We start from the raw sequence: 15,000 nt of genomic DNA, 5'->3' as shown, positions 1-15,000 counted from the left end.
AGGGCATGGAATGCATTGTCATGGAACTTATAAACAAAGACATTGGCAACCTTCAAACACTGGACCCCACCCAGTTTGGGTTTGTGAAGGGCCAATCTTGTCTCCTAAATCTGATTGACTTCTTTGAATCAGTCTCCAGAGCTGTGGACGAGGGTATGGTGGACCACACAGCCTATCTGGACCACGCCAAGACCTTCGACAATCCCCCACTCTGGAATCATAGATAAACTTACTAAGCTGGGCATAAATCCCTATGTCACAATGAACAAAACTTGCTGGAGGGATAGGTTCCTGACCCAGAGACTCCCCATACTCTGGAATAGACTGCCCATACATGTCAAGCAGAGTGCCTCATTGGCCCTCTTCAAAAGGAACCTTGATGATTGGATGGGAGATAGGAAATTCACCCCGGGGATCATGTCAGTCACCCTGCTAGACAGGTGTCCAGAGAAGAAATATCCAGGGAATTGTTATGGCTAGGCTTGCATAGGCCCTAGGGCTGATAGCCTAGTACCAACCTATGAACCTATATATATATATATATATATATATATATATATATATATATATATATATATATGAATGTGTGTACATGTGCGCACATAGTTTATTACATGTATGAATAAATAACTCCTCTGTTAATATCACATTTCACGTACTCTTTATAGTCCTGTACTGAATATGCCACTCTCCCCTTTTTGTCATCACAACACTGCAGCCTTAATCATCTTAGTTATCTCATATGTATAAAATGTACATATTTCATTGTCTGCAGCTCACCTGTTTTTCTGTTTCTCTGGCCTCCTTATACCCTCTACAAATAATTGCCATACAGTAGAAATTACAGTAAATGACACACTCTGACATGTATTAATGTAACCTCCTGGAGTTCTTAGTGACTGTTGGAGATTTCATGATGGGATTTTTAATTCTGAAAGAAATCTGCATTTTATTGAAGTGCTTGTACTATTTTATGTTGACTAGCTATGTTCTGGCTTTCCTTGTAAAGGGAGATACACTGCTCATAGAGGAATAACTTTTTATCGACATGTAGGTGAGAAAGAAATGAAGTTATTGAGTAAGTCAAAGAGTTTAATTCTTTAACTTTGTCCATTGTTATAAACATTAACCACAATCTTATTTTTGAAGAGTGTTGCAAAATACTCTGAGATAACTGGAGATTTTCTTTGCAGACAAATGTAATGGCATTCCAGTGACCCATCAACACTGACATTTAAACTGCTTTGAATAATGTGACCTCCAAAGACTAAGACCCCTGCTGTACACCTCAGCTGCCAGGCTTGCAGCTGCAGAGTTAAAAATTAATAGTGACCTTTTTTCCACAGCAGCCAACAGGAAGGCATTTAATGAGTACGGCAGTAGAATTTTTTTTTTCATGGTGGGATTTTAATAAATCAGTTACAGACAGGCTATTCTGAAGGACAGAATGCTTTTCTATGAAACCTTCTCTCTGTGTGCATTTCTACTGCAATATTTTTCATCCTTAATGGGCTTATAGAGACACAGACAGTGCGCATTTGGTTACCTGAGCACTAGATTTTCATCTGCCTTGTTATATATACCCCTGTTTTCAGGTACAGACATTGTAACAGATTTAACAGTGTTTATGTGAAGGTATGCATTGAATTTGTTTTGTTCACTAAACCAGTTTGTTGAAACAGATATTACAGGGAGCATTAACCCTAATTTCATTATTTTAAATTATCAAAGTTAAAAACTTACGTTTACCAAAGCTTTTGTTTAGCAAAGTTATCTCCGCTTCACTTCTTTAAGACATTTTGCTCAGGAGTTTTTTAGTTGCACTACATTAACATATTATGTTGTCTTGTAATAGCAATTTCATCAACGAAGGCTAAAATCTTCTAAACTTTATATTTTTAAATATTCTACCAACATGATCTATATCATAAATGAATTAAGAGCATGTACTTAAAATGCAAGGTAACTCTCAAAACCATCCATCAGAGTTGTAAAGAATAGTACAAACTGCAGTAGGAAAATTGGAAACCGTGTATGAAGGTCACCTTACTGAAAACTATATGGAAGAAGTCAGTCAGAGAGAATAATAAACACAAAATTACATTCATTGAAATCTACAGTTCTGACAGATATCATCTTTCTTGCTGCAAAACTTAGTGAGTAAAGCTAAGTGCAGTCCATGCACACAATCCTTTCCACAGTACACCTCACTGTTACAAGAAACATGCAAGGATTGTAGAAAGCAAAGGAAACTGTATTATAAACAAGCTTTAACCCACAGGTGGGGTAACATTCCTTACCTCTTGTCCCTTTCCAGACTTCAAGGACATCTTCATACATTTTTTATAGCTTTCTATCAACCAAAGATTCATGATTCTATCATATTCAATAGACTAGGTCATTTTATACCCAGGGTTTACCTGCCTGTAAATCATTACTGTGAAGTCTTGCCTTTCCCTCATATATCTTTCATAATACAGTGTCTCATAAAGGCAGCCCTGGCACAAACACACTGGTGAAACACATTTTCTAGGCTCAGCATTCTTTCAGTCACATACACTTCCCCTACTGGAGAAACACTAGTTCTACCATTCATGGATGGGGTGAGGGAGAGAGCCCAAGACATCCTATCTGCATTCAAGTCAGTGTAGCCTTAATGGTGCTGGATTGTGAAATTGCAAGGCTGTAGGGACTAAGCCCTCCTGGATGGCATAGGTTTATAGTCGTTGCTGTGGCTGAGTTGCAGGACAGGAGCATGGTCAGTAATTAATGCAAAATCTCTTCCCAAAAAGTAGTATTTTAAGGTGATGAGGGCCCATTTTATGTCTAGGAATTCTTTCTCAAAAGCCAAATGATGTCTCAACTTTAGAAAATGCTGTGCTAATATAACACATGGGATGCTTATCCCAGTCTGTAGTCTTAGACAAGTCTACATCTCTGAGTACTTCAAAGCCTTCTTAGTGTACCATGAGTTACATGGTAGAGTCTGGATCTACTCTTCTTGGTTATGAATATATTGTTTAATTGGCTAAAAGCTGGCTCAGCTTCAGTTGTCCATTTAATTTTCAAGGGGGGAAAGGAATGGAAACAATACCAAGAATAAATTTGCAGTGATATCTAGCCATGCTTAAGAAAGCCTTGGCCTGTTTTTAATGGCTGTCATAACCCAGATTTGTATTCTTTAATTTTCTCAGCCTGTAGTTTCAGTATTCCTTGGCCTGTTACGTAACTGAAAGTTCTGCCAGGTGCGAGTTCCACTTAGCTGGGTTAGAAATGATCCCAGATATATTTTGATAATTTTATACAGATGGAACTTTTGGGAGAGATCTTTCTGCTCCCTTAGAATATATTACTGTGTCACCCAGGTAGCATGCTGCATAGATGGTATTGTAGTGTAAGAATTTTGTCTACTGGCCTCTAAAATGTTCAATTTGCTCTGAGGAGACCAAAAGGTGGAAGTCTGTAGTGAACAAGTCTATCAGGTGCGAACATGTCATGTCTCCTTAACTTTTGAGACCAGTGAAATTTAACAGTAGCCTTTGGTTAGGTCTAAAGTATAACAAAAGCTAGCCTAGTCCAATATTTCAACCAGTTTATTCCTTCAGGCATGAAATAATGAATACATATTAGCATGTTATTTTGGTTTCAGAATCACTGCAAATTTTAAAGCCCTACTGTGCTTTAGGAACTCTGCACTTAGCGTTTTATACTCACTTTGGGATTCATTTAGGATCCCACATTTTTATTGATTGTACCCTTCCTTTAACTGCTTGGCATTTATATTAGGTAGAGTTTCAAATTTAATTTCTCACTAGGCATGGTTTATATATATATTGCTGCTTTACACCATTTCTTAAAGTTAATTTGGAAATATGCCATTTCTGGAACATGAGTAATACATTAGCTGTTAATTTCAGGACATGTTGAAGCCTTTAATTTCTCTGCAAATATACCTTCCTTTTTTGTTCAAAGTTTCTTAATTTGTATGTAGTATAAATTTCTGAGTATCCTTTCTCATGGTTGTCTCACATTATAATTAACTTCACTTAGTTTTTTAGGAAATTCAAAAGGTCCACGCCACTTTTCATATGTTCATAGGTTGGTACTAGGCTATCAGCCCTAGGGCCTATACAAGCTTAGCCATAACAATTCCTGGCTATTTCTTCCCACAATATTTACTTCTCTGGACCCCTGTCTAGCAGGGCGACTGATGTGATTCCTGGAGTGAATTTCCTATCTCCCATCCATCGTGTAATTTGCTTCCAACAGTGGTTGTCAGTACAATTGCATTGTCCCTTGGCTTGAATTGTTGCACTACAAAACGTATTACTGCCCTACTATCCAGTAAAGGACCTCCGTTCTAGTAACCAATTCTTACTACTCACAAATAAGTCAAATAATGTTGTAGGAGACTTGCTGTACTCCTAAAACATTGCTAAACTCTGTAGTACCTCCACACAAATAAAACTCTCTGACAAATTCAATAGTTATAAACAACATCTTAACCTATCTTGGTCCTGCACATGCTCATCACAAGTTAAGACTTTGTGTTCACCATACAACACTCTCCAAATACCCTCCTTAAACAAAATGCTCTCAACCTCTCACTGAAATGACAAAATATTTTTTATACATAACTTCTGCCTGTACAATTCACTAAGTTGCATGTGGGTTTCTTTTTAGTAACGTCCACCTCTGTATAATCTTAGAATAAATAAATGTGACTACTGTTTGTGTATAAATGTAAATAGAAATGTTATTACTTTGTGTTTAACTGGTACTTAGTATAATGCAATGTAAGCAAATGGAGCTTTTCTTCCCAGGCCTCCACTGGAAATGAGTATTACCCAGTTGGACTTTCCCAGTGAACAAAGCCAAATAAATAAATAAATCCGCTGAGATGAGTATTTTTCATTATATGCTTTCTGTTGTATTTTCTGTGGTCTTTCTTTTGCTATAGGCATTATGGTTGTTAGCTTGCCCTGCATGTCTGTAAAATGCTTTATCACATTTCTAAAGGGAGTGTTTTCTTTCTGTGGTGTTTTTTTACTGTATATAATTTGACCCAAGGATATCTGCCATACAGGAGATATAAATTGTATTGATTTGGGGTACTTCCTTCAGAGAAAAGTGATTGTTTGGAAAAAAAAGTTATCCCATGTTCTCCCATTGTTGTATGTAACATTTTATATCATATACATTAATGTTTTATTAAAAAGCACAACTAATTTATCTGCCCGAGGGTGGTAAACAGATGTCCTTAAGCTGTTTCACGTCAAAGGTCTGATAAATGTCATGCTGGATCTGAAGGGCTGTCTCGATCAGCCAGGCATCCTTTTGGGAAGTCTCGGTGTAGAACAGTAGCAGTTCTTTTGCTATGGACTTTGCATTAAAGATCATGTCCAATAAAAGCAGTACTTAAAATATGCAGCTTTCATTGCAAGTTGTCTTCCGTTGTATTCTGGTCCCAAAAATCAGAAATTATTGTGCTTACTCTTAATATGCAGAGAACTCAAAAATTATTTCAATTCCTGGGCCTGTGGAATGCAAAAAAAAGTGTTTCCTAATTTTGCATCATCACACAAGTCACATTGTACAGCTGTAGGGAGGTTTTTGAAATGGGCACTTCCATTACTTGCACTTTTTTAATCATTTTTCTTCATGGATTTTTGCACTCACTGGTTAGCTGTAGAAGTAACAGCACAAAAAAATAATTTCAGATAGTGTACGAGCCCTTTATAACATGTAAGGGGTTTGAAGCTTGCATTAAGAGGAGGACATGCTGTGGGGTATATGCTGGAGTGGAAGCACAGACTGAAAACTGAGATAAGATTATTAGGAGAATGAAGTGAAGGGTGCAAGGTCATTGCTTAGGGAAGTGAGGAAACACTTGACAGAGTGTGAAAACTGGTTGTTGGTCTCATTCACAGAATGTTCCCTTCTAATGGGCCAACTTCCAACACCACAAGATAATGTCCACAAATTCACAAGCAAATGTTGCTTTCTGGGTATACAGTAGAAAGAGTAGAAGTGCCTCTATGTGCTGTTCACTGTTTTTAACAGTTTGTTTTTGCTTAAAATCGTTTTTTTGTTGGAAGTGAATGAAAACCTCTCTTCCATTTTGTGAAGATGCATGCAGTCTTTAACTCCACATAAGATACTGCCTCAAAATGTCTCGGGTAACCATTGAGTACTAAATATTCTGATGGCCCTTACATACCTTTACAGGTGACTGTACAGTATACCTTGCTGTTCTATAAAATGGACTTTTCTTTATAGGTAAGGATGTCAAAGAGCTCTTAAAGTCTTGGTCAGTTGCACTTATTCGACATTCTGGACAAGCTGCACAAACTATTCTGTCTGTCATACCAAGCTAGTAAAATCTAACTAAACTTGTAGCTTTTTTATTATCCCTTTCTACATGGCCAACCATAATGTGACTATGTACCAGTTTCATCACAAGTGTTCTTAAAGGCCTTGGAACTAATAACTTGCTCAGTGTCTGCTCTTTGACTCTGATTACACTGGCTTCAAACAGTGGCATACAAAGATGGTGCTGTGTTCCCTTGTTTCCATATCTGTTCTTGCTCTACTCTGCATCTCTCTACTTAGTGTATCATCTTCCCACTATGCCTTCTTAACTTGTTGTGCTTTATCTAATGCTCAGCCAAACCAGTGTTATTTTTATCACTATTCAGACATGAAGAGGAGGAATTGGCCTTTTGCTTTTTAAATGCAGATACCTTTTCCAGGTCATCCTCTTTAAAAAGTAAGTCATGATAACAGTTTTCTTCCACCAGAGTGCTGGTAGTTTTTCTTTTTCAATTTCAGTAGTGTTTTTGTTTTTTTCATTGAATGTTGTTTCTGCTTCTAAAAGCTGTCTGCTTTGGTGTAGCAGGGAGACACGTAAATCTAAGTTTACCTTCCTCTTTTCTTTAGTAGGAGCCTCATTTGTCGCTTCATTAGTTTTTCTATCTGGTTTCCTTATTATATTGTTAAATATGCATTTGCCCCGTCATTCTCCATGCTGACTTTATTATTTTAACAACTAGATCATCTTTTGACAAGACTCCATTGCAGGTTTGTCAGTCTCCATGCCTACTATTTTTATTAATTTAGCAGCTGTTTGTTATGGCAAGACTTAGTATGAGACATTTCTAACACTTCAACTCAGATCCATATTTTAGCTCCGTGTCTGTTTCCTAGTTGTAAACCCATTCCTTTACTGATATTACTTATTTCTGGCAATGTGTCAGTCTCAACTTTGTCCCTTAATATATTCCATACTTCTTTATTTTGGGAAAAGTATTAATTATCAAATCACGTATGGATTTAGGTTCTACAGCTACTAGGTTAAACATTTTGCCTAGAATAGTTTATTTTTCCTGTCTGTGTTGTTTAGACCACCAGTTGGCATCCTACTTCTCAGTTGTCCAGATTTCAGCAGAATGTCCAGATCACTGAGGACTGAAGTCACTAAGTAACATACATTTGAGTTTCAGACTTCATATGCTTCAGAAAATGCACGCTAGCACAAATTCTTTTATTATAGCATATTTCTAAGTTTGTAAGAACAGTATTTAGAATGCGTCCCTATTTGTGTACCTTTGCCTCCCCCACTCCATTATGTTAGGCTTTGTCCAGAATTTGTTGCATTAAAATGTTGCATGGTATGGTTTTCATAATGGTTATGGTATTTGCCTCTTAGGCATAAGGTACAAGGTTCAATCTGACCATTGGCCAGTGTCAGGATGGAGTTAACATGCTTTCCGTGTGTCTCTTTGTATTCTTCCCATCTCCCAAAGTCATGTTTCCTCCTCGAAATAACTCAAGAATGGAACTGTGAGCAATAGCACAGACTTTAATTAGTGCCTATAGGGGAAAGACTTGCATAGACCAATCATTTTGGGCATCTACTGTGGCGGGCAGTATCATCAAGATAGGAGAACACGGATCACAGACTGCATCCCATGACAGAGCTAACTACTTGACTGTGTAAAAACTAGCTTTATGTGACTCTATGCAATTCTGTCATGTTGGCTAACATCACTAGAAATGGACATGAGTATTATTTGCTGGTGGTAAGTGGATTGTGAACCCAGCCTTCTCTAACCAATGCCAGGGGCCACGTTCTAAAATTGCAAGAATAGTATGTTCACCCATTAGCCAGTGTATACCTGCCATAAAGCAGGTGTTGGGTGGCACAATGGTGCAGCAGGTAGCATTGTTGCCTCACAGCAAGAGTTTCTCCAATTCGATTCTCGGGGTGCCTTCTGTGGACTCTGCATGTTCTCCCTGCATTCCCTTGGGTTTCCTCCCACATTCCAAAGACATGCATCTGTAGAGTTTCTCCCTATTGCCTCCACTGAAAATGGGACCTATCTCAGTCAGACTTTGCCAGTAAACAAATGTTATATAAGTAAATAAAATAAATAAATCCCAGCAGCCCTGATGTAGAAGCTCCTGGATTACCTAAGTCATGTTTCCCAGCTTGGGCTACCTAGGATAGCTCTGTTGAGAAAAATATGGACATAAAAACAATCATCCATGAACTAAGGATTGCTTACACCGTTTGGAAATGATAAGGTGGTGGGGAGGAGGGTGGACAGCTTGTGTATCCAGGAGACAAGATGGAAGGACAGTGCAACAAAGCAACTTGGCTTGGGATCCAGAATCTACTATACAGGATGAAGAGAGGCTAGAAATGTTGTGGGAATTGTGGTTTGGGTGAGGCTTCAGAAGGCAGTGAGGGATGTCATCAGAATTAGTGACAGACTCATGACAGTCATACTCTAGCCTAATGATAGGCCAGTATTCATAATCTCAGCCTATGCCCCACAGTAGGGTTTTGATAGTGAGAAGAAGACTGCATTGAGAGACCATTTGCAGGATAACATAAACTGGTGTTGATAATGGGTGGCTGAAATGCACACATAGGGAACAAGATACGAAGACAACTTGGATCTATATTGGTGAGCAACAAGAATAAAGAAGGATAAACTACTTTAGATTTCTGCCTGGCAAATGGCTTGATTGTGGCCAACACATGGTTCAGCAAGAGATAGCCACAAGAGTGGCCAATATGCAACTCTGCTAGAATTCCTACTGGCAAGGAAAGGGCGCTGAGGTAGAATCAGTGAAGTGGTCAGACTGCTGTATAAACAACTGCTTGCTACAGTGAGCTGCAAGCAGTAGAGGGAAAGGGCTTTAAGGTCAACAGAGCCTAGGCTGAAGACCTGGAAGTTGAATGGAGAGAAAGCACAACAGCTCAAGGAAACATTCAAGACTGTAGCACCTCAAGCAGAAGAGAAAAGAGGGGGAGTTGAAGAAGAATGGCAGCACCTCAAACACAGCTTGTGTACGGCCTACAGAACGGATGTGCAGCTGAGCCAGGAATGAAAATAAGGCACATAAGGAAAGCTGGAGGTGGAATGCAAAAGTCCAGGAAGTCATCAAAAGAATGAAGGAGTGCAGGAAGAAGTGGGAGATAGACAAGATGGACCAGGCCAGGAAAAGAATAGTGACTCATTAGGGGGCACAAAAAAAGTATATCAGTTACCAGGCAAAAACAGAAAGATAAAGAAGATAGTCAGACACCCATCATAATGGATGCCAGTAACAACCTGCTCATCCATCCATGGAATATCTAAGGGTCTGCTTTAGTTCAACGAATGATCAGATGATCGAACGCTGTTAGTTCGAACAAAAGTGTCGAACCAGCAAAATAGTGAATGGCCGGAACAGTGAACTTTTTCCCAGGGATAGAAATTGCTGGGCTGGCCATCCAGGTTGCGCCAGTTCCTCCACTGTAGTGCAATCTTGGAGTTGGTATATTTAAGTAGGGGGGGATATGGGGTCAAGCCCCCCACTTCGTTTAATTTTTTTTTTTTTTTGTGAACAAAATTGCTGTTCTGGTTGTTCACTGCTTTGAGTATTCGAGATTTAGGAGTCGATATAACAACGTTTGATCATCTGATCTTTCATTGTTATAATATAGATCCACATCTAAGGCATATAGAAGGAGTACTTCTAGCAGGTACTTAATGAAGGAAACACCACAGAAGCTGTACTACCCCAGACACAGCCTACGATGAAAGAAGAGGAGGAGCCCACCCAATAAGATGTAAGAACAGCTTTAAGGAAAATGAAGTCAGGGAAACAGTAGGCTCAGATGAGGACAGACCAGAAATGAGATGGGAAGAAATGACTGCTGAGGTACTCGTAGCATTATGGAGAGAATGGTGTATCACAGATGACTGGAGAATAAGCATACTAGTGTCAGTGTACAAGAAGAAAGGGAACATTCACAACTTTGGGCAGTTCAGAGGTAGAAAACTCCTGTCACACTGCATGAAAGTTCTGGAGAGGGTGATTGTGAATGTTCTGGAGAGGGCGATTGATAAATACTGAGATTAGCAGAGATTAAGATGGGAGATTAACAGTTTGGATTCAGATCAGGATGCAGTACAACCCACTCAATGTTTGCAGGGAGACAGTTACTTGAGAAGAAACTAGAGATGAGAAAAGAGTCCAACTGGCCATTCCTAGACTTGGAGAAAGCATATGGCAAAGTCCCAAGAAAACTAGGTTGAGCAGTCATGAAGTGATTCAAAGTCCCAGAAACATTGGTAGAATTAGAGCAGGCTATGTATAAGGACCCAATGAATCAAATGCGAACAGTGCTGATTCTCACAGACCGATTCCTAGTGGGACTGGGGAACATCAGGATTCGACTCCAGGCCCACTGCTTTTCATACTTGTGATGGACTTCATCAGCAAATAGGTCAGAGGGTACGGGCCAACAAAGCTGCTGTATGCAAATGATGTGACACTACAGGTGGACTCCAAGCAGGAAACAACTCCAACAGCCTTCATAACCTCTCCCAGTTAACTCCATCACTTGAGACCCTCCTTCTAAACCAGATTGAACAACGCCAACTATTCTTTCTCCATTCTAGCATGCAGACCCTGGCGATCCCCCACCTCTCCGAAAAGAAGTCCCCCCCCCGCACTTTAAGAGCACAACAACAACATGAAAACGTCCATGAAAAATTTGAATGTAAGTGCTTTTTCACTGGACACATCCCCTATCTTCTTCTTCCTCATCTACATCACTTCTACTTTGACCCGCCTTTCTCACCTGCTGCTTTCCTCTCATATTTGCTACAAAAATTAGTCTACATTTGTTTTTCTACTGTGAATTATATTTACATATTTTTTTCACTTGTCTTTGGGACTCTCTACTTTCCATGATTCCTTCATGTTTGTGAATTTATTTTGCTTTATTTTTTTTTTATTTCTTTATCTGTGTTATACATGCAAATGGTCTGTTGTGATCAGTGTACTACACCTGCAAATAAACTGAATAAATAAACTAAATAAATTTAAAGCAACACAACTCGAGTGGTATATTTTTTGTTTGCAAGAAAAGAAGCATACTTAAATGAAGGCAAATTATTAGCTCTTGGTACATGGAAGTCTGACTTACAGCTTGCAATTTAATTTAATAATGCTCTACTGCAAACACTGTTCAGAAGAGTTAGGGTTACTCTTACATACCCATTTAATTGCATTACTATGATATGTCCTTTTAAACTTACCTTCTTTAAAGATTGTTACAATTTTGTGTAAATTTACATAAGGTTTTAGCCACAATTTTGAAATATGCATTAAATTGAGCCATTTGTGGCCTTAACAGTGTGTCCATTCTGAATGCTTGGTTGTGAAAATGTAGGAACCGAGCCTCAGGTCATGCCCCAGCCTAAGCCAACATTTCTTGTTAATTCAACCTTTCCATTCTGCTCAATACCTCTGCAACTCTACCAGCATGGATAGATACATTTCAGATGGTGAAGATTGTGTAGTTCAAGGCTAGGTGCCCCAGTGTGCCATTTTAACCCTAGCCAACTTCCCTTTCAGATGTGAAAATCAAACTTTGTACCTTCTGTTAGTGAGGCACACACATTAACCATTATAGCAGCACAAGCTACATTTGCCAACAGAACTGGCCTAGGAATAAAAACATTTAGTAGCCTTGGCATTCAGAGGTTTATAGTAATATACGAAATGTCTTTCAGAATATTCATGAATGTTTTGGCTGTAAACAAACTCGTTCATTTTTTAATCCCTTGCACTGGTGATGAGTTGATTTCTCCAGGGGTGTTCAAAAACTTGTAGTTTGCGCATTACAGTTACAGAGGCATTATATTAATTTATTTTGCCTTTTCCCTGTTTAAATAATCATTGCATACATTTTATGATACTGCTTTCACATTTGTGGCTGATTTGCATTCTGGGAACATTTGCATCAGAAGTTGAACATTTCCCTTTGAATTAAGTGTTGATTTAATACCCATAGTGATATTTTATGTTAATAGTTATTTGTTGACTTTCTCAGTAATAACATCCCTATATTATGCATATATTAAAAGGCTTGAAAAATGAAACAGCAAGTTTTGAGATGGCAACCATCTTTGATAACTTGATCAGTTAATTTTTATCTTTATTTCCATGTTCTAGTTTGTCTGAAATTATTTCCGATTGAAGTTTTTAAAGATACTGATAGCACATAGTGTAAGAATTAAATGTTTGGGCATAATTTCCCTTTAACACATTTTGTATGTTTTAAATGTATTTGCTCCATGTTTTACACTTCTTTCTTTGCCTTTAAAATTGTATTTGAATGCATTGCTTTCAACAAAATAAACTTTAAATTAAATATGAATGATATTGTGTACAGAAGTCATATGAGATATTTAAGTGATGTTTATTAAATGTCATTCTTTCTCTTAGATCATGGTAGTATCATTTAGTTTTTTCCTGTCAGTATTGGTTACAAGAATGTGTCCCAGTAAATGCATAAAGAAAAAGGTTTTAGCCATTTAAGTTTCCAGAATTCATTTTGTGCTTTCACAATCCTAAAAGTTTTATCTTGTGTGTGACTGTCATTTCTTTAAAGGCAATAAAAGACTTGAGAAACAAGAAAGTGCATTTTAACATAGTATTACTCAGTCTGTATTATCTCCTTCAAATGTTTGTATTTCAGATGGGGAACACAAGGAGATTTTACGACAACTCATCCACGGCCTGTAATCAAAGTAAAATTATTTACTGAGAGCACGGGCGTCCTAGCACTGGAAGACAAGGAGTTAGGAAAGGTAAGAAACTGAATTTGACCCAGTTATACATATGTTGTGATTAATGTATGATAATTAATGTAGAAACGCACACACACACATATGTGTGTGTATATATTTACACACACACACACACGCACTTATATAAACAACTAGTAGAGAAACTAGTAAAGAAATGAGAAAATAACAGTAAACCAGCCAAAAATATTTTTGAGCACTTTTATCCCTTTTATTTTAGAGACGTTATCAGAATAAAATTAAAAATAAACCAACCTAAAAATCATTAAATACTCATTGACCAGTCAATTTACCAGTCACAAATCATTACCACTTAAACATTTAAAACCAGCTTAAATCTCTTTAACAATACTGACATCACTACCTGATCTCCCAGTTTCAAATATATTTAATGTTTAAATTTCTGTTCATTTCTGGAAAAACATTGGCACCTAATAATAGTTGCCATTTAAGTTCATTGAGTTCTAGCAGTTAACATCCCCTATAAAAATTATTAACATGATCAAACACTAGAAATTCAAATATTCTGAATTTGCAGCATGTCATACTATGCTTACCCAATGCATATGTTTTATCTCTTTTTTTATAGTTCTATCATGTTTATAAGTCCTTTTTGCCAGAAGTCTAGTATTTTACCTACAGAGAACCCCTAGCATGAAACACAACTAGCAAGATAGACAATATTGGAGGAATTACAATCATGTCAGTTTCTAAATTGAATTTCAAAATTACCATGTTTAAAGGAAAACATTACAATTGTCAACAAACCTCAGTATTTACATTTGCCACATTTAAACATACCATGCACAATGTTTCTTTCCTTTCTTAATCCATAAACACATTTTTCAAAATAATTTTTAATGTCGTAGTTTTTTATAAAACATCTAGGTTTCTCACATGTAGGTTTGTATAATTCATATTTACCTTGAATACTTATCCAGTTGTGGGAAATTATTTTTTTGAATACTAATCATGTCTCTACTTACAGGTACAGGAAGTGCACATTCTTTCATAATATTGTCAGTAGAATATTCAGGATATTTTCTTTCCATGAACGTGTTTTTTTTTTAGTTTTAAACTCTCTGTTATAAGGTTTTCATCATCACTGGTGATCCTACAAAGTCTTATAAGTTGTCCTCTGACAATATTAAGTTTCATATATCTATGGAACATACCAGTGAGTTTTTGAAATTTTCAATACAATATTCGTATAAGGAAATTGATTTTTTTTAGATGTTAAAGTAGAATGCTCCATTGATGGTACATTTAATACTAGGATTTATAGGAAAACCTAAGGATAGCATGCATCCAGGTTTTGTCTTTGGAATATCATAAAAGGACAAGTGCTCAGGATATCTAGATTATGTTACAGATGAAGGGACTTTAAAGGATGAAATGGAGCATTTTATTAATAACATGATATTTAGGGGTTACAAATGAGTAGACATAGAAAGGGAGATTAATGTGGTATTGGGGTCCAGAGAAAGTGAATCAGCACCCTGGTTTTCTACACAGGGTATATCTAATAGATTGCAACTTCTTCCCCCTCCCATGAAATGAATACAGGGGCCAGTAACTCTGTTGGTAGGGCTAACAGAAACAGTAAGAAAGTCAGTAGGAATGGGAATAGGCTTAATTTACATCTTACATATAGTAGTGATATAGGGCAGATATGTGATGTCATACGGAACAATTGGGGTATTCTACAATCTGATGACTCATTGAGAAACTTGGTAGGAGGGTCACCTAATTTTGTATTTAAAAGGAATAAGAATTTGAAACATATCCTTTGTAACAATTTTAATACTAAGACCAAGTCTTCTATTAAGATAGGTACAAGACCATA

General features: G+C 37.4%; 1 protein-coding gene across 1 annotated transcript in view; it reads left to right on the top strand.

Moving 5' to 3' along the window:
- The window catches only part of CADPS2 (calcium dependent secretion activator 2), a 5,163,308-nt gene that overhangs the window by 2,089,944 nt on the left and 3,058,364 nt on the right, over positions 1-15,000 (top strand). Inside the window, exon 7 of the mRNA XM_044088753.1 lies at positions 13,046-13,157. Coding sequence (XP_043944688.1) covers positions 13,046-13,157 — 112 coding nt within the window. The remainder of the gene's footprint in view (positions 1-13,045; positions 13,158-15,000) is intronic.

Source organism: Protopterus annectens, chromosome 11.part0 (assembly GCF_019279795.1).
Source record: "Protopterus annectens isolate FY-2018-M chromosome 11.part0, PAN1.0, whole genome shotgun sequence".
Lineage (NCBI taxonomy): Eukaryota > Metazoa > Chordata > Ceratodontiformes > Protopteridae > Protopterus > Protopterus annectens.
The sequence above is the reverse complement of the archived record's forward strand: the minus strand, read 5'-3'. Positions and strand labels throughout refer to the sequence as shown.